The 20,604-nt window shown below is 32.5% G+C and overlaps 3 protein-coding genes across 5 annotated transcripts; 2 read left to right on the forward strand and 1 right to left on the reverse strand.

Annotated features, from left to right (window-relative positions):
• Nucleotides 1–303: 303 nt before the first annotated feature.
• On the reverse strand, nucleotides 304–2,676 carry LOC126660140 (uncharacterized). The gene is made up of 5 exons (XM_050353488.2): nucleotides 2,553–2,676; nucleotides 2,074–2,170; nucleotides 1,488–1,584; nucleotides 1,162–1,248; nucleotides 304–749 (listed from the first exon to the last, which is right to left on the reverse strand). Exons 1-5 carry the CDS (start codon nucleotides 2,617–2,619, stop codon nucleotides 618–620), a joined length of 480 nt encoding a protein of 159 aa, XP_050209445.1. The 5' UTR covers nucleotides 2,620–2,676; the 3' UTR covers nucleotides 304–617.
• A 2,783-nt stretch (nucleotides 2,677–5,459) lies between these two features.
• On the forward strand, nucleotides 5,460–9,364 carry LOC126656953 (MLO protein homolog 1-like). Of its 2 annotated transcripts, none has more exons than XM_050351581.2 (14): nucleotides 5,460–6,352; nucleotides 6,467–6,524; nucleotides 6,617–6,861; nucleotides 6,955–7,071; nucleotides 7,156–7,216; nucleotides 7,304–7,389; nucleotides 7,459–7,533; nucleotides 7,630–7,718; nucleotides 7,827–7,876; nucleotides 7,978–8,018; nucleotides 8,241–8,414; nucleotides 8,507–8,542; nucleotides 8,615–8,743; nucleotides 8,847–9,364. In XM_050351581.2, exons 1-14 carry the CDS (start codon nucleotides 6,227–6,229, stop codon nucleotides 9,225–9,227), a joined length of 1,668 nt encoding a protein of 555 aa, XP_050207538.1. In that variant the 5' UTR covers nucleotides 5,460–6,226; the 3' UTR covers nucleotides 9,228–9,364. The 2 variants fall into 2 exon arrangements, with proteins under 2 accessions (XP_050207538.1, XP_050207542.1); XM_050351585.1 differs by having other exon boundaries at nucleotides 5,460–5,924.
• Nucleotides 9,365–15,686: 6,322 nt separating this feature from the next.
• Nucleotides 15,687–20,504, forward strand: LOC126656935 (protein S-acyltransferase 21). 2 transcript variants are annotated; one of them, XM_050351567.2, is made up of 11 exons: nucleotides 15,694–15,797; nucleotides 15,916–16,003; nucleotides 16,629–16,742; nucleotides 16,837–16,957; nucleotides 17,334–17,536; nucleotides 17,915–17,983; nucleotides 18,269–18,340; nucleotides 18,470–18,598; nucleotides 18,993–19,073; nucleotides 19,176–19,385; nucleotides 19,469–20,504. In XM_050351567.2, the coding sequence occupies exons 2-11, from the start codon at nucleotides 15,959–15,961 to the stop codon at nucleotides 20,420–20,422; spliced, it is 1,998 nt and encodes a 665-aa protein (XP_050207524.1). In that variant the 5' UTR covers nucleotides 15,694–15,797; nucleotides 15,916–15,958; the 3' UTR covers nucleotides 20,423–20,504. The 2 variants fall into 2 exon arrangements, with proteins under 2 accessions (XP_050207519.1, XP_050207524.1); XM_050351562.1 differs by having other exon boundaries at nucleotides 15,687–16,003.
• The last annotated feature ends 100 nt before the right edge of the window (nucleotides 20,505–20,604 follow it).

Below are 20,604 nucleotides of genomic sequence, written 5' to 3' on the forward strand. Positions count from 1 at the left end.
TATGGTTTTTAGTTAGTTTTTAAAAATAGAGGACTTATTTGTACTTTTTTGAATAAAAAAGAATTTAATTTCATGTTTAGACTTAATTAATTGAATGATTTCATCATTTAAGTAAAAAAATTAACAAAAATTAAAATATTGGGGTACAATTGAAAACGGAAAATTCAAAAGTGGGTAAAATTGACAAATTTTCAACGTCGGGGTGGAATTGAAAAAAAGTTTAAAGGTGAGGGGTTTTTGAGTGATTAGGCCTTTCGCATTTGTGTTAATTTCCTTCAACGCCTAATCACAAAGAATTCTGCATTCAAAATCCAATCCAAACAGGGAGGAACAATTGTATTAAACTTTGCAATCATATACTTCCTCATTTCATGCACACATAAGCAGTCCGAAATACAACTAGTACATGGAAGTAATCCAAGTCCAAAATTACGCAGCATACAAGTCAAAGAAAAAATATATGTACCCACTCGAGCGACCACAAAATAATCAATCATTAACCACGTCAGCGCTCAGCAAGAAGAAGAGAACACCTTACAATCAGAATGTATATTATTCCTTGTATGAAATTCCTAGTGGGTGAGCAGAGGTATACTGTAGCATAAACAGTGGTCATATCATATAGTAGCTTCCAGTTCATCATTCACCGCTACTCCATTTGGGGAATCTTCTGATCTGAGCTGAGCAGAAACATCATCAATGGCAGAGTTCAGCTGTGCTATCTTCTCAGTTAGTACTTTTCGAGTTTTCTGTAAATTAAAAAACTAGAGTTATTTGTTGATAGAGAAAGTTGTCGAGCACAGTGTTATTACGCATCCCATATGATAACAAGTGCTACCGCTATCATGTGATCATGATAAGGAAACACAAGAAACTTCTAAGTATCCCATCTGTTTCAGGACTATGATTAGCAAATAATTGGACAAGGAATGACTAGTTAAAACACACCAGAAGTGAGAACAAATTCAGCAAAATTCACAACAATAATATACATGGACATTGCACAATGATTATAAATATGCTTTAGAAGGGAAAAAAAGTAAAACAGAAGTACAAAACTAAAATATAATTGTAATGCAAAAGCATGGCTGCATGAGTCGGTTCACTATAATAAATGCCAGGAATTGACATTGAAGACAAACACAAGAACAGAAAGCTCACCTCCAAAGCCTTTTCTTCATCATAAATGAATTTAGGGAGTTTCCTCATAAGATCTTTTCGGTCAGTACCAGCTAATACCTTGCTTATCTGTACAGAATAAAAAAACAACATTTACTTCCCATTGCAAGTGATTCATAGCAGTAGTTTTGGATCTGGTAATAGTGGAAAATGATTAAGACTAGGAGTCTAGGAGTGAAACAAATTATTATGGCATCAACACTTCCATCCATTTGTTATATTAATCCACTTCAGCATATGACAAAATTAGGAGACGCCTAAGAAAATTATGACTGAAAAACATAACAATAACAGGGGATGAATTCAACCTGAGGTGCATAGACACATCCAAGTGCACCAACTATAAGTCCTCCCAAAACAAATCCGCCGACGAAGATACTCGCACCACTTGACCTTCCACCATCACTATCAAGTAAAAAAATTTAGATAAAGAAACAAAAGCTAGGAGCCCAGTAGCTTAGAATTGATAGACAGATAGATTAACCAGCACGGGTTGGGTATACTCAGTAAAATGAAGCCTCTAAGGCTATGTTTGGTTCGCAGAATGGAATAGGCGAGGAATAGATTAGCTATTTCTAAGGAATAGAATAACTATGCTTTACATGGAATGACAGTTCCATGAAATTTTTATGACATGAACCAAAGCAAGAAATAATTATTCTATACAAAATAGCTATTCTATTCCTTGCTCATTTCATGAACCGAAAACATAACCTATCCTCAGTAAGTCGACTGTAAAATTGAAAAGAAAAGGGGCTGGTTTAAGAATGTTAAATTTCATCCACCAAGACCAAGCCCTTCCACTAATTTTCATTTCATTAAGCTAAACTTCTCCAAATTCCAACTGTGTATCCAGCAAGCAAAGAGCATATCGGTATCGTAAAAGAGTAATACCTTGCAGCTCTGACAGTGAGTGACCTTCTGGAGTTGGCAAGTTGCACTTTCCCTGGACAATTCAAACTTAATTGCAACCTGGCAGGGGCACCATAACCTAACCACATATAGTTAGTAAATACATCAAACTAAAAGCATTCAAACAAACAAAAACACCAAACTTAAGAATTAAGATGCTTTCAAAACGTCAATTTAAAGTACTTTTTATTCATTTTACGATTTCTCCAGTATATTATTGTCGCTGAACTCAAATCTCGAAACATAATAGCATATCTGATACAAAAAAAAAACAAAGGATTGTCCTGACCGCTGTCTGTCCACTAACTGGAATCAGATCGTTGAGGCATATTTATATATAAATAAATTTAATAGCATTGGTAATATCATAAACATATTAGCAAAGAAGAGTGATTATTACAGTGGAAAAAGATCTAAAAAGAAGCAAAATTATCAAGAAGAAACGGGATTATTCATATTACCAGGTGAAGGAGGCTGAAGCAGCGCAGGATTTCTCGTAAGAAGTAAAGAATGTGAAATTGCAGTCATTGCTAATACAAGAAAAACTTTATTATTATGAATAGATTGTAATTTTTGTATGCTAAAATCAGGTGAGAATCGATGATATCTATGCTTCGCTTTCAGTGTCACAAATGATTCGCTACATTTCCCTCAATTTACTTAAAATGCACTCGAAGGTTTTTTTACCGTAGATCTCTTTGACTAAAACAAGTGTTCATGGGCTGCTGACTCTCTAAACTAGGCCGTTGAGCCTTTTTACTTTGAACTTATTTATAACAAAAATACTCGTATTCGGTTAAATGTTTACAAAAATATGCTCTAATCTTTCTCTTTTACAAAAATACGCCTTGTTAGCAGATTATTGGTAGGTTATTAGTAGATAGCGTATCTTTTATAAAAAAAAATTAAAAAAAATAATAATTTCCTCTTTACTTTTAGAAAAGGTTAATACAGCTTCTAAATTCGTATTTTGAAATCAAATAAATTATATCTAATTTTTTTAGTCAATTAATTTCTAAAATTTGTATTTTAAAGTCAAATGAGTTCTTTTTAACTTTTAATCTCAAAATTTATATTTCAAAGTCAAATAATCCCTAAGATTTTTGCATTTCTAAAAGTGGTAGTCTGGCTTTCGAGTTTGTGTCTCGAAATCAAATAAATTATTTTTAATTTTTTTAATTAATTAAATATAAATTTTGAAGATAAATAAATCCTTTTAGACTTTTAAATCCCAGAATTTGTATTTCAAAATCAAATATCGATAATTTATACACCTCAAATATGTGATTTATTAAACTCCGAAACACAAATTTTGGAATCTAATTGATTAAAAAAATTAAAAGCGACTTATTATGAAACAGACATTTTCTAACATAGTTGATAAAAAAGAATTAAAATAACTTATTTAACTTTTTTTTTGACAATCGAATAATCTTTCATTAATAATAAAGAGCAGTTATAGGTGTAAGAATTCAGAAAGTGTATAACCGTTTCTAATGACCTGACATAGAACAAGATATAAACCTTGATTCGCAGATCGCCTAACAAAATAAAATCAAAATTACATAACTGCTCTAAGAGCATCTACAATGGTGCTCTTTATTTTAAAGAGTATCTTTAGTAAAATAAAGAGCATCTTTAAAATAGAGAGTGCTATTTTTATTTTTACTCCAATGAGCTCTCTAAATTTAATTTTAAATTCTAAATTTTTACAGATAATAATAAAAATATTAAATATTAATAATATTAATTCAATAATTTTTTTAATGATAATATTTTAATTTAATTTAATTTTTATAAAAAGTAATACTAATAATATATATTAATAATATAAATTTATTTTTATTTAAATTACTTATTTATTTAGTTTTTGTATTAAAAATTATTAATATTATATTTTAAAGTAAAACTAACTAACTTATTTTTTAAAATTTAAAAGTTGATCTTTTAAAATTTGAAGTAGAGAGTGAAAATTGCTCTCTACATGTGGAGAGCCATTTTCACTCTCTTCTCTAAATTTAAAAAATAAAGAGTCCATTGGAGTTTTAGTTTGTTGCCAAACTCTCTAAATTAAAGAGTTTGGCAATTTTAAAGAGTTTTTTGGAAATGCTCTAACACAATAAGTTCCAATCCTTTTCTGTCTAACAAAAGACTCACAAACTCTTCATAAAAAAACAACAAATCTTTTATATAGAAAGAACAACAAAACTTTCAAAAAAAAGGCAATCGCTATAAAATAATTATAAAAAAAAACTAATATAACCTATAACGATTTCATCTTCAATTCTGAAAGGTCTTGATCCATCTCTGATTTTTTATTTGATATATATTGAAATTGATACGCCTCGTCGATAGATTTACCAACAAACAAAGGATCACTTTACCCCCTGAACTTGGCACAAAGTATCAAAAACGTCCAAATTAGCAAAACGGGATCACTTTTACCCTGAACTTGTAAAAAATGGTACAAGACCCCCCTCCCCACTCTCACCAAAGAGAGTGAGATACACTCTCCGGTTTTGATGGTGGTTTCGGTTTTCTAAGGTGGTTTTTGATAAAAAAAAAGTTTAAAATGGTCCTTATTGTTTTTAAACATTTTAAATTAATACCTAATAATTAAAAAAAATAAAAATTAATCCCTTTAATTTAAAATTTATATCACAAATTAACCCACAAATTTCATTACATACAACAAATTAACCCTCAAATTAACATTTTTAACAAAAATAAATTAATTTTTTTTTTAATTTTTTTTTAAAAAAAAAACAGACCTGGGGTCTGTTCTTCTTCCTCAAGAACAGACCCCATGGATCTGTTCTTGAGGAAGAACAGAGAACAGACCTGGATCTGTTCTTCGAAGAACAGACGTGGGTCTGTTCTTCAAAGAACAGACTCCGGCGGTCTGTTCTTCAAAGAACAGACGCCAAAGCAGCAGCTCTTCTTCTCCGGCGAGGAGCTCTTCCTCGCCGGAAATTTAAAAAAAAATTGATTTTTTTTTTGAAAAAAGTTCAAAAAGGCCCCTGGATTAATTAGGAGTTAATTATGATTAATTGGTATTTTGGAATCTCACTCTCAAATTTAGTGCCACATCAGCATTGGGGGGGTTTTTGAACCGGTTTTGCCAAGTTCGGGGTAAAAGTGATCCGGTTTTGCTAATTTGGACGTTTTTGATACTTTGCGCCAAGTTCGGGGGGTAAAATGATCCTTCGTTCATTTACCAACCAAAATGAAAAAGATGAAAAGGAGTCGGTTATTTATTTTATTCTAAAGCAATAAAAAAGAAATGGCTACCGCCAACGGTAAAAATAAACCATTGACGGCAGCCGAGCGAAAAACAAAAGGAAAAACGCTTGACGGCTAGGGTTTTCTATTTGAGAGAGAGGGGAGAGAACTTAAAGCTCTTGATTACTCTTATGTAACTTGAGAAACAAATTTTGGGATGTACAGTAATTGTTTTAAAGTGGTTTATAAGAATCCGACACAAATTCTTTCCCTTTTTTTTAGTTCTTTTAAAACAGCAATTTGACGCAGATAGTAAAATTTCTCATATTTTTTAATCTTTCGTCCAAAAAACCATGAAATGGGTGAAAGCTTGATTCAATCAGGCTGCTGAAGAGTTACCATTGATAAAAAAAATTAGGTGGAGGTGAGCTTAGTTAGCTTCTACAAATGGTAGTTGGGTATTCTATCAGGAATTAATAAAGAGCTGAGCTTCAGAAGTATCAAATTGGTGAAGCATGCACAGTTCAGAGAAATCAAGGTTTCGTCCAATCAGAATCAAAGTCATCCGATGGGAATCAATGCATATTCATTTTGCTTGGAATGTGGGATAAGTAAGCCGGCTTCTGCTGATTTGACAACATTCTCTATTTTATCTTTTGCTACATTACAACTGTCTATCTGCCCTGCCGGCTTCATTTCTTGCATCGGTAGGTTGTTGTTCAATTCTCTTACAAAAAACATATGCTATATGACAACTTAATGGAACTATGACAATGTACAATTAAAATAACACGCTATTCTTGTCATTTTTATTTCACACTAAACTTGCAATCCATAGTTACTGTCTCCCTGCTGTTACCTGTCTTTTCCCAATTCTTTAGACTGTATTGGATTTTAGGAATTTAGTGCATCCATGGCTGCTGGTTCTTCCGGCGACAGATCACTTCAGGAGACACCCACTTGGGCTTTAGCTTTAGTTTGTGCAGTTTTTGTGATCATTTCTCTTCTTATAGAGCATGGCATTCACTCATTAGGGAAGGTCTGCTATCTTTTTTATGATTTATTAACATTATGCTCTCAACTCTTGAATTTATATATGTTAATTACTAGCTCATATATTAATTATGATATTCTTATTTGTGTAATATGATAGTGGTTTCAAAAACGACATAACAAGGCCATGATTGAAGCTTTGGAGAAGATAAAAGCTGGTTACTTACTTTTCCCCCCCTACAGTTCCAGATTGTTTTGTAGTAGATTATATTGTGCTTGGTAATTAAAACTAAACGTTACCCTTTTTCAGAGCTAATGCTATTAGGCTTCATTTCTCTACTACTTACTGTGGGTACAAAATATATTGCAAAAATATGCATTCCTGATAAATATGGGCACAACATGCTCCCCTGCAAGCCCTATGAGGAAGCCTATAGTGGAGATGGAGGAGGAGAAGAAGATGGACGGAGAAAGCTGCTTTCCTTTGGCGGAGATGTGGTATGGCACCGAGTTCTGGCAGCCGCTGCCGGCGGTGATGATTATTGCACCCAACATGTAATTAGCTTAGCCGGCCACCTTTTATAAATCTATTTAAATATTGTGCTTTTTATTAACTTACCCTGTTTTTCTTTTTGTTGCAACTCTTAGGATAAGGTCCCATTGATTTCACAAACAGGAGTGCATCAATTGCATATATTCATATTTGTTCTTGCTGTTTTTCATGTTCTTTATAGTGTCCTTACTATAGCACTCGCACAGGCTAAAGTAAGTTTCATAGCCTTGGTTTAATTAACTCTTATCATTCATTTTTGTCAGATATTGTAATCCTGCTTGAATTTTGTTGATCAGATGAAGAAATGGAGAACCTGGGAGTTAGAAACCTCATCCTTAGAGTACCAGTATGCTAATGGTAGAGCATATGCCTTGGTTCTTTTTCTGTATAACTAAAAATCCCAATTTTCAATTTATAGGCTTTTCTTTCTTGTTTAATTTCCAGATCCTTCAAGATTCAGATTGGCTCATCAGACTTCTTTTGTGAAGCGTCACTCTGGCATCTCTACAGCTCCTGGAATCAGATGGATTGTGAGTTTATGATACATTTGAACTATTTTGTGTGATTGTCTACTTTAACTGTAAATATTTGTCTGCCAGGTTGCTTTCTTTAGGCAATTCTTTGGTTCTGTAACAAAGGTGGATTACTTGACAATGCGCCATGGATTTATCAATGTACGTCGTTCTGTCCATTACGTAGTATTTATTTTCTCCCTTGGAAATTAGAGGCAGATGGTATTGGTCTAATTAACTAAGGATGAACAATTGCAGGCACATTTTGCTCCAAATAGTAAATTTGATTTCCACAGATACATAAAAAGATGCATGGAAGATGACTTTAAGGTGGTTGTGGGTATTAGGTATCTCACTCTCTTACCCTCCTCTTTCAAAATCCTTGAAATTTTGCAATGGTTATGACATTTGAGATTAAGTTGCTGACAGTTTTTTCATTTTTCCAATTTCTACAGCCTCCCACTCTGGATATTTGCCATTATCTTCTTGCTGCTGAATGTTTACAGTAAATCCCAGTTTACATTTCGCTTCCTCATCTCAGAACATAAAAAATTAAAGAAGTATCATACCACACCGATATTAATACATTTTGAGTTGGTTTTGCAGGATGGTATACTCTAACCTGGTTGACGATTGTGCCTTTCATCGTAAGATTCACTTTACATATTTGTCCATCTGACCTTATGAATCATACAGTTAAGGGGTATTTGTAAATTAAATAGCAACCCTTATTTCGAGTTGCAATTCTATCACGCAGCTTGCCACATTAAAATGCAGCGTGTCTGTAATTGCAATTCAAGGTAAAGGTTATAAATTTATTTGCAAATATTCCTACGGCTAAATGACTGACATGAACTTAAATGGTACAGATACTTCTTTTGGTGGGTACTAAACTGGAGCTCGTGATAATGGAGATGGCTCAAGAAATTCAAGAGAGAACTACAGTTGTAAGAGGAGCTCCTGTAGTCGAACCTAACAATAAGTTCTTCTGGTTTAATCGACCCCAGTGGGTTCTCCTTTTAATTCATTACACATTGTTTCAGGTGATCATTACAATCCTGCTAACTTTGAATAATAACTCGAGTATTTCTAAACTAAGTGCTGCTAATTAACGGGTTCATCATCTACCGAACAGAACGCATTTCAAATGGCATTTTTCTTGTGGACATGGGTAAGTAATTATTGACAGAGTTTCGGTCCAGTTGGTTCATTTGAATTTCTTAACAAAATGGAATTTGTACAGTATGAATTTGGATTGAAATCTTGCTTCCACGAAAACCTGGCGGCCATTTTGGTGAGGGTGTTTCTTGGAGTTGCCCTTCAGTTCCTATGCAGCTACATAACTTTTCCTCTTTATTCCTTAGTAACTCAAGTTAGTACTTCTAGATTCCATTTCCCATTTCAAAAACATTTTACCGTTAGTATCTTTTTTTTCCTTCCCTCGACCTAACTTCACTTTTACAATCTATCGGAAGATGGGTTCGCATATGAAGCAGCCAATATTTGAACAACAAACAGCAAAAGCACTCAGAATGTGGCGGAAAGCGGCGAAGCATAAAAACAAATCAAGAAAACCGGGCGGCGGAGGAAGTTCTCCAGGTTTCATGAGTGTTGAAAGTCCTACACCAAGCCAATGTACATCCCCTATGCATTTGCTCAATGGCCGTAAGTACAGCTCCAGTCAGCCGGACATTGAAAGTGTCCCTAATTCTCCCATGTATTCTTATCGATCTGATACTGATCTTTCTGAGTCTGAAGGATCAAGTCACCATAGACATGAACCAAGATTGCAAAATTATCCAGCTCAAGGTCAACAACCACATAATAATGCTGATTTTACTTTTGTCAAGATTTGAAGGATGCAATTCTCTAAACTTTGTATTTTTCCAGTTGTTGTTTTGCTTAAATAAGTAATTAATTGACATTCAAAATAACTATTATTATACTTTAAAAGTATAGGAAATTATTAGAATTATATAATAATTTTTAATTATTTGTGTGAATAAGTGAGTGGGGTTCAATATAAATTGTTAGAATAAAATAAGTTTGGGTAATAAGTATATTCAAAATGACTATTACTAATTTGCTTATCCTTATGAATGTACTATATATTTTCTATTTTATCATTGTGGAACAATCTTAATGTTAATGTATTTAGTTATAAGATACATAGATTGTAATAGCTACCAATTTTCTTGTGATTTACATCAAAATTAAAAGGGATAATTTCTATAAACGCTTGAGGTAAGATCTAATTAACTAAGTCTCCCAGCACGTTTCAAAAATATAAATTTTTATCCATAATGTTTATCCAAATTAACTAACACTTCCTTCCGTCATTTAAAGGTGTTAGTTGACTTAAAGGATCAAATTATTAAAAGTATATATGATCGGGTATGTTCTCAGATAGCAGGTCGCCAGAGAGGTTTTTTTAAAACTAATATTATTAAAAAGAAAAAAGTAAATTCCGGTCCTTAATTTAAAATTTTAAAGGGTTTAATTTGAAAATTATTGAAAATATTAAGGCTATTTTTAAACTTTTTTTTCTAATGAATCTGACTCCATTAACTGTAATATTTAACGAAAGGATTTATTTGTCCGCTTCTAAAACAACGAGGATTTAATTGTTTAATTTTGAAGTAACGAGAACTTTTTGTATCTAAAAACAATTTAAGGACTTATGTGTACTTTTTGGAAAATTATGAGAATGTTTTATACCTTTTGCCTATTTATCATTAAATTAAATGAACATTTTAATAAACTAAATAAATTGCAAAATTTAGGTCTCTTAGAGCATCTCCATTGCATGTTGTATTTTTTATGCTATTTTTAGCACAAAATAAGATAAAATGCTACATATAGCACATATTATTGAAATTTACTCCATTGCAAAATGCTAAACTAAATGCTAAATTTATAGTTTTATAAGTGATTATTATTATTGATGGCAAATCTGTAAATAATTTAGATATAATAAAATTTAGCATATGCTAAACTTTCTAACAAATTTGGCACAAAATTTAGCATATGCTAAATTTAGCACATGAAATAGAAGTGCAATGGAGATGTGTTTTTTATACTAAATGTTAAATTATAGCATTGTTAGGTATTTTGGCACTAGAGTGGAGATGCTCTTACGTCAAGCCTTCTCTCTTATTGACTAAACCAAAATGAGAAAGTTATTGCTGAAAAATTCCCTTTCCTGGCTCCCAATAACGAAATTTGCAATTATGTTGTACTAATTTGGCATCAAATTAAGGTGGGGCATTACTTAATCTTGTCCAGGCATACAGAAAAAATCAAATTTACATCGTTTACGATGATGAATTTTTGCTGGTTTGATTACAAAATCTTGATAACTGACATTGACACCATAACTAATATTATCAATGAATTTCCAGGTACATTTATAGATTTCTTACCGTTTTCTTTATCTTGTTAGGTTATGTATGTGTGATAGTTGAACTTTGAACCCACTACTTAATCACTGGGTTTCAGACTTAATTGGGATAATTCTCTTCAGTTTTTATATTTAATTGGGTTCATTTCTTTTGTGTTTTCTTCTGTTTCGTTGTAATTTACATGTTATGGCATTAGTGTATATATATATATATATATATATATGTTGCAATATTCTTTTTGTTTCAAGTCTTTTTTTTTTTAGTTTAGCACAAAAGGAGTTGTGATGTAGAAAGGCAAGTTATGGCATTAGTGAATATATATATTGTTAATTTCAAATGTTTTTATTTAATTGAATATTTATAAATTTATATTGGGAAATAAGGATAGTTGTTTATTTAATGTATCTTTAATAAAATGTTCATAAGGTTAATTTGAAAATAAAGTTATAAAAAATTGAATTCTATATTTTTTTTAAATATTAATTTATGAAATTTATTTTATTTCTACAAGTTGTATTTTCATTTTAAAGGTGGAATTCGTTCAAAGATAAATTCCATAAGACAACCGGAATTTTTCTAAAGATTCATTTATTTATACCAGGCTCCGCCAACTTAAAAAATAATGAATGTTATTTTATTTTAATGTTACAATAAAATAAATGTGAAGTACGCTTTACTCATAACCATATAAATAATTATGTTGTAATAAATTGATTTACTATATATAGAAAAAAAGTCTCTCTAATAATTAATATTTATACAAAATATATGTTAAATTGTATTAGTAATAAATAGTAAAATTATTAATTATCTACATGAAACGAAGTTGGTTTCATATTTTTATTAATTATTATAATTATTAATTTATTGAATATTAAATATAACAAATTCGATTGTTATGTCATATTCAAGCATCATTTTTGTTAACATTTTAGTTATTTTGTTCATTTTGGTTCTAGTCAACCAAGTCAAATGAGTTAGTTAAAAATATTAAATTTGAGTTTAGTTTTTAAATTAATTTTCACATAAATATAAATTTAAAATTGTATTTTGATGAGACCTAAATGAATTCAAATTAATTTTTTCTTATTTTTATTTTTCTTTCTTTCAATACTTTTTAAAACTAAAAAGATAATTTAAAAAAATAAAATATTTTTTATATATATTAAATCATTAAATTTCATTAAATATAATTTTTTATTTATATTTATATTAAAAACAGTTAAGAGTTAAGAGTTAAATTTAATTTATTTAGATAACTTAGTTGAATCACTTTAAAAAATAAATAAATATAATAACTAAAATGTTAACGGAAATAAAAATAGAAGATGACATCATTTAATGAGGGATGTAAATGTAAATTATGCTATATATATAAAGGGTGTTATAGTAATTTGTTCTATAAATTTTAATATAAAGAAAAAGTTTGAGATTATCTAAAAGCACAAAGATTCAAAATCAAAATAAATAATTTAAAGGAGACAAAGAGAGGAATAAAATAAACAGAAAATTGGAACTTCATGTTCCACTAGAATATAATATTAAGATGATAAAGTATTTGCAATACAACAACTGTAAACTTTGGACAAAAATCTAAGTGCATGTTGAAGTAAACAGTAAAAATTAATAGTTTAGTAGAGGTCAGGCATCTCCTTAAGTCAATGTAGATTTTTTAAAATTATCTTAGGAAGAAACTTCCTTTTTATTAATTTTTTTGGGAGCAATTACAGTTTCTACAATTATTGGGTATCTGCATTTAGACTTTTACGTACATAATTTTTTTTTGAATTTTAAACTTTAAACATGACAATTTACCCATTGCGCTGGTCAATTTATGCGAGATATCTCTCATAAGTCACATACAATAAATTATTAAAATATATAATTGGTTGATCTAATTATATGAGATTTACATAAATATCGACCATATATATAATAGAACTAATGATATATATATTATTAAATTATATTAATATTTTAATTAACTAGATAACTAAATTAGTGATCAATTGCAAAATTTAGGTCTCTTATTGATTAAACCAGAATGAGAAAATTATTGCTCAAAATTCCCTTTCAATAATGAAATTTGCAATTATGTTGTACTAATTTGGCATCAAATGAAGGTGGGCCATTACTTAATCTTGTCCATTCATACAAAAAAGTTCAGATTTACATCGTTTACGATGATGAATTTTTGCTGGTTTGTTACAAATCTTGATAATTGACATTGACACCATAACTAATAATCAATGAATAAGAATCTAATCAAGTATCGAAATCGTTTTGGATGCTTGTGTAAATAAGGGTTTCTATAGGCCCAATAATGTAAAAAATAAAGTTTACACTGCTAGCATGCCGGCAAAGTACATTGTGATTATTAATGAACAAAGGATCACTTTCACCCCTGAACTTGCGTCAAAATATCAAAAAAGTCCAAAACTGCAAAACCGGATCACTTATACCCTGAACTTGTGTAAACCGGCTCAAAAAGGCCCCTTTGCTGACGTGGCGCCTTAATTGGAAATAATAAAAATTACAATTAACTCTAATTAATCACACTTAAATATTAATTAACCATATAAATCTAATTAAATTAAAATTAAAAAATTAAATTTTTAACATTAAAAAAAAAATTTCTCTCTTCAACAGATTGGCCGGAAATTTTTCCGGCCAATCTGTTGAAGAACAGACCCATCTGTGGGTCTGTTCACTGTTCATGAACAGACCCACAGATGGGTCTGTTCAAAACAGACCCAACGGTGGGTCTGTTCTTGAAGAACAGACCCACCGTCGGGTCTGTTCATCAAGAACAGACCCACCAGACGGTGGGTCTGTCCTTGAAAGAACAGGCCACCGTCGGGTCTGTTCTTTCAAGGACAGACCCACCGGTGGTCTGTCCTTTACTTTCAAGGACAGACCCACCGGTGGTCTGTCCTTGAAAGTAAAGGACAGACCCACCGTCCGGTGGGTCTGTTCCGTTGGCTCCTCGCCTGAGGAGCGTTGCTCCTCAGGCGAGGAGCAGGTGGGGAGGAGCATAGCTCCTCCTCAGAGAAGAGGAGCAGCTGCTCCTCTTCTCAGGCGAGGAGGAGCAGCTGCTCCTCTTCTCAGGCGAGGAGGAGCAGCTGCTCCTCTTCTCAGGCGAGGAGGAGCTCCTCCTCCTCGCCGGAGACCTATTTTTTTAAAAAAAAATTAATTTGTTTGTAAAAATTATAAAAAGGTTCTCTATTTTTTTAGTTAATATTGCTTTGATATATAAAGTTTTAAATAAAAAGAATTATTATTATTATTTTGGACTATTTTGAGTTAAAAGACAAAATTTTAAAAAAATTTAGGACTATTTTAAACTTTTTTACTATAAAAAACCACTTTGCCAACCAAACCACTATTCAAAACCGGAGAGTGTAGTTCACTTTCTGAGGTGAGAGTGGGGAGGGGGGTTTTTGACCAAAAATACACAAGTTCAGGGTACAAGTGATCCTATTTCTCAGCTTTGGACTTTTTTGATACTTTGACGCAAGTTCAGGGGTGAAAGTGATCCTTTATTCGTTTATTAATAGTAGTAGTATTTAAATAAAAGGACAAATTGCATCAATGGTTTCCATACTTTTTAAATCTTGTATTTCAATGCATATATTTTTTTTATTTATTTATTTAAGTGTCTGAACTTATTTGATTATATCGAACGAGTGTTTCTTACATGTTATATATGTTTTTCAATTTAAAATTTGAAACACTTTTTACGATTATTTTTAAAAGAATTACAATTGATTTTAATATTTATCAATTCACTCTTTTTATTTTTATTTTTCATTTAATTTTTCCACTAACTTTTTAATTAATAATAATCAAATTCAAATTTAAAAATAATTATGATTTATATTTATATTAATATCAAACAGCTACAAGTGTAAGAATTTACAAAAAGTATAATCGTTTCTAATAACCTAATATAGAAAAAGATGCAAAGCCTTATTCACATATCTTTTTATAAAATTATAATTAAAATTATATAACTGATCTATCATAATAAGAATCTAACTCTTCATTGTCTAACATAAAACTCACTAACCATTCATTAAAAAAAAAGAACAAACAAACGTTTCATAAAAAAAACAACAACAATTTTTTTATAAAAAAAACAATCATCATAAAAAGTATCAAAACAAAATTAATATAACCTCTAAAAGATTTCATCTTCAGTTTTGATCTATCTCTGATTTTTGATTCATGTATATATTAAAATTGATTGTCTCATCGATAAATTTTCCAACAAAAATAAAAAAAGAGTCGGCTATTTAAACTCTTGAAGATTAGGGTTTTTTATTAGAGAGAAAAAAGGAGAGAGAAGCTGCCGCTATAACATATTATAAACACTAGTTAAATATAGGGTTAATTCCTAAAAAAATCACGAACTTTACATGAAGTTTTATTTTAATCATGATCTTTAAAAGTTGCCATTTAAAGGCACAAAATTTCATTTTGTTTCAAATCTATCATTTCAGTGTATTTTCATTGATTAAATTTTTCAATAAACCATTAATGAAAGACCCAAATTATAAATCGACATTAAATCTTATTATCTTTTAGTTAGAGTATATAGGATTAGGAATTTTTGGTTCGATAAAATATACCGGATTTTACTTTGGCGATAGATTTGAAACAAAATGAAAGTTCGTGCCTTTAAATGGCAACTTTTAAAGTTCATGATTAAAATAAAACTTCGTGTAAAGTTCATGATTTTTTAGGAATTAACCCTTAAATTATAAAACAAAGTTTAAACATTTAAATGAACAAAATAAAAGTATAAACACTTAAAAAAAAGATTTAAAAAGTTCAGACATCAATGTGGTATTATTTTCCAAAAAAAAAAAAAAAAAAACCACACCAAAGCGGTTATAATTACTCATTAGTACAGTCTACTGCTGGTCCTTGTTAATTCTCCGGTTCTTCTCCTCAGGTCGCAGCGATCAATGAAAGTCCCTGAAACTCGAAAATCAACTTCTGAAATTTTGTGTGAACATCTGGGTATAATTTGAGCTGCCCATTTGACTAAGTTGTAGAATATCCATAAAATAATGGGTTTTGATGTTTAATCTCATCGAATGAGTTCTATTTTTGTTAAATCGTGAATTTAAGAGTGTAGGTAGTGCTGATTAGGGACTTCGGACTGGGTTTTTTTGGGCATTATGGCTAGGCGTCATGGATGGCAACTACCGGTTCATACTTTTCAGGTACATTTACCGTTTTCTTTATCTTGTTAGGTTATGTATGTTCGATAGTTGAACTTTGAAGCCACTGCTTAATCACTGGGTCTCAGACTTAATTGGGATAATTCTCTTCAGTTTTTATATTTAATTGGGTTCATTTCTGTTATGCTTTGTTCTGTTTCGATGGCATTAGTAAATGAGATATTTTGCAATGTTCTTTTCATTTCTAGTCTTTTTTTAGTTTAGCCCAAAAGGAATTGTAATGTAGAATGCTGTCTAAATGATTTTTTATCTCAAAAAAAATGTAGTTGCTTGATTCACTTGCTGTATGTTCGGTTTATTAGTCCGGGTTGTATGATCGTGCTTTACTGCATTTCACAGCATTGTTCTTCAAACACAAGAAATTAAAATGCATAAGTTGGCCCTGTTTAAACTTCTTAGTGAAAGATGGAACTGGTTGCCTGGGCATTTTAAAGACCTAATCATGGAGATAATGAAAGATGAGTAAATTCCTAGTCGAAACTTAAATTAGTCCTTGGAATTTCTCTGGGTGCGGTTTATGTTTGTGGTCGGTATGTGAATAAATTTGATTATTGTCTCAGACAGCCATAATCAATACTAACTTTCTTTTTCTGTTTGTCATGCATAGATTGTGGCTATAACAGTTTTCTTCTTGCTCTCCGTTGCATACTACGCCTTCTTTGCTCCCTTCCTTGGGAAGGATATTTATGAATATGTAGCTGTTAGTGTTTATTCTATCCTGGTAAGCACATTAATAGGTTTTCTTTTCCTTCCTGATTTCTTCAACAGTCAATTCACAGTTCCTTCCTTGCTTGTTCTCCTGCCACCATTTTCAGGCTCTTGCTGTATTTATTCTTTATGTACGAGCCACCGCTATCAATCCTGCTGATCCTGGAATTATGCTGGAAGCTGATGGGACAATAGGGCCTAAATCACAAAATGGCACAGATCTACCTGGTCAGTGGCGTTTTCAATATACGTCTCTTGCTTAGGGACTAGATGCTGTCCATAATTTTTCGTTCAACAAATTGATAACTGTGATGACTTTAACCTCCTGGCATGTGCCTTAGACCAGCAGAGTCAGAAAAAAGTAATTGTCAGAAGTTCCTAAGTAATGAATGACTTAAATTGCAGTCCCTCAGAAGCTTGCTAACAGCATTTCAGCCTTCCTAACCATTTACACGTAAATCAAGATGCAAAAACACGAGCTCTACCCTGTCAATGAATTGACTTTTGAATTCTTTCTTGATGCTGAAAAATGAATGGTAGATAGAAGTTTCTCGTGTTCTATGTGCTTTTCAATCTCTTATGAAATTATTATGGTTTAAACCAGGAAATGTATCTTCAATTGAAGAACCTAGCAAGGTGAGGTTAAAGGATGGAGGAAAATCAGCTAGACATGGTTCAAGTTTGTGCTCGAAAGTTGGGGGTTTCTTTTGCGGTTTTCTTATTAAACATGACTGCCGCAAGGATGATGATATTCTTCAAGAACAATCTGGGGAGGATGCTTTATTCTGTACACTGTGCAATGCAGAGGTATGTCCGGAAAAGTTTATTTCAAAAGCCTCTGATCCGTTCTTCATGAATGAGTTCTTGGACACACGCACACTCAAAGTAAGAAGTTGTACCGAAGAAAAAGAGGAAGATAAGATAGATTAGAGAGTCAACTTCAGAAAGTTGATACCCTTCGTTAACTAGAACATTGATGAGTTTTTTTGAGCATATTGCTAATTAGAGCTTTTCAGGTGCTAAAAGTCATTCTCACATAAGTAAAAATAGTTCTATCCATTTCAGGGAGAGATTAGAGTATCAGTTCTTTTAAGGAGCTATGCCTCTCCCTCTCATTCTTTCCTTTTCTGAATGAGGCTTGCTTATTGTGGGTTGATGTGGACTTTTTATTTATTTTTTACCTAGGTACGCAAGTTCAGCAAACATTGCAGAAGCTGTGACAAATGTGTTGATGGATTTGATCATCACTGTCGCGTAAGATATAAATGTTCATCCTCTCTATTCTCATGTCATGGCTGTTTTTTCTCATAGGCAATAATTTATTAATAATATTTGCTTATCATACATAATGATAACGTAGTGATAACGTCTCTTTGGTAGCAACCTAAAAGACGTTATCACATAAGATTCTCAATTTGATACTCATTTTATAGGTAATATGAATGTTATGGTTTTCAAAGATATCAATTTTATTTCCACTTTCCATCAGTTCTATATTGGCATTATGGGCTTGATAAAATCTTTCTTTTGATGATGCAGTGGTTGAACAATTGTGTAGGAAGGAGGAATTATATCACCTTTGTGTCCCTTATGGCTACTAGCCTTCTTTGGGTAAAATTTGAAATTTAATTCACAATTTAGACTTCCTTTCATTTCCTCCATTTATTTTATGAGTTCGATTCCCTGAAGTCATACAGAATATATTTTCTTGCGTGCATCTTTCTTGTCATATGCTATCAGCTGCTTGTTGAATTTGGAGTTGGGGTTGCTGTCCTGGTTCGATGTTTTGTTGATAGAAAGGGCATGGAGCATCTAATAACGGAGAAGCTTGGCATAGGATTCTCCCGCCCTCCTTTTGCTAGCGTGGTGGTAATTTTCCCAACTCTTTTCCCACTTATATTCACTTATTGTATTAATAGCCTTGATTAACTGAGAAACTGTGATACACATCAGGCCATAATACACTGGCCTGGATGTGACTATAGTGATCAATGTATTGTGTTAACCATCATCCAGGACTAGGACCTTAGTACACTTGAAAAGAAGAACTACGTTGCTCACTTGTTCTTAGGGACACGAGCTGAACCTTCTTAACATTTATAATGCTTTTTTAAATCCATTATTAACATTTATTCTGTAGATACATGTATGATTTCATCTCCTTGAAGTTGATTTGGAGCATAGTAATCCCAATTTTTAGATAAGTTCCATTTGTGTGAGTGTGGGAGCATATTATTCAAGATTAACAATATGATGACCACAGGCAGTCTGCACAGCTGTTTCTCTTCTTGCCACTGTTCCATTGGGAGAGCTATTCTTTTTCCACATGATTTTGATTCGGAAGGTATGCACTTACTTTTTCCGCCTTCTGTGTGCCTGTGTCCTTTTCAATAGTTTTATATTTATTATAAGTCAAATGATGACACTGGTTGGTTTATGGTTGCAGGGTATCACAACATATGAGTATGTTGTTGCCATGAGAACACAAAGTGAACCGCCTGGACCATCTGTGGATGGGGGAGGAGATCAACAAAGTCTACCGTCTTCACCAACCAGTTCAGCTGTCACTGCTTTGAGTGGAAGAAGCTCTGTTGGAATGAGCTTGCAATATAGAGGTGCTTGGTGTACTCCTCCAAGAATATTCATGGACCACCAGGTACTATTACCAATATGGTTATGTGATTTTAAAAATTGGAGACAATTTGATACTCGACCGATAATTGGATCTTCTGTAAACAGGATGAAATTATTCCACATTTGGAGCCAGGACGCCTACCATCGACAGTTGACCCTGATACAGTACCAGAAGGCGACAAAGGAAAAAGACTACCGCAGCGTCCGGTTCGAATCAGTGCCTGGAGACTTGCCAAATTGGATTCAAATGAGGCAATTAAAGCGGGTGCTAAGGCTAGAGCATCATCATCAGTGCTACGTCCCATAAGTTCAAGACATCACCCATATGACACGGATCATTTATCTAGTAGTAACATTAGTGGAAGGAGCAGTCCGATGAGTACCGATCAAGGGTTTCATAACACAAATGGTAGAACAGGGACATCAAGAGTAGGAGTATCTCCTTCGAGGAGCAATTCCTATGCACCAAGCAATGTGAGTCATACTAGCAGGGATGATATAGAAGCATGCCAGCAGAGTGTTAGTAACTTCAGTAGTGCTAATGTATCGAATCTTGCAACGTCGCCATTACAGCACCCACTGTCGAACAGGGATCATTTTAACCCCATATACCAAGCATTGACAAATCAATCTCCAGCAAGGAGGAACGAACCAAATGGGAATGCACCGCGTGAAAATGCAGCTCAAGTTCCTGTAAGAAGAAATGTTGGTGCAATGGAGAATATGAGAAGTTCAGTTTATTGGGATCCTGAAGCAGGACGATTTGTCTCCTCTTCATCGAGGGGTGTTGGTTTGTCTAGTGAGGTACCAAGAGCAGAGCTGTTGTACACTGATCAGTCGATATTCTTTGGGGGTCCTCTTGTGAATGAGGGGCTAAGTAGAGGGACCAGAAGCGGAAGTTCATTGGGAAGTGACGTGGATAGAGGAGCAGGAGGCGGAGGTGGAGGATCGGCATCAAGTCAATATTATCAACAGAGCAGACCACAAAGGGGTGGTCAACTTCCCGTGTTTGTTCCGAGTGATTCTCAGCAAAACCAATTTTCATCTAGATTGCCTTAACAAAATTTTAAAAAAATTGTGAAATTGAGGGATCACTGATTTTGTTGTTAATCTGGCAGAAGCATTAGATTTTAGACGTTAACTCTTATGTGCAGTGTTTTGATTTACTTTTTTGTTAGGAAATGTGATGACAAAATAGCAGAAGCTAAATGCCTATTGAACAATCGCTCTACTTGTAGCTC

This window comes from Mercurialis annua, linkage group LG1-X, assembly GCF_937616625.2.
Source record: "Mercurialis annua linkage group LG1-X, ddMerAnnu1.2, whole genome shotgun sequence".
NCBI lineage: Eukaryota > Viridiplantae > Streptophyta > Magnoliopsida > Malpighiales > Euphorbiaceae > Mercurialis > Mercurialis annua.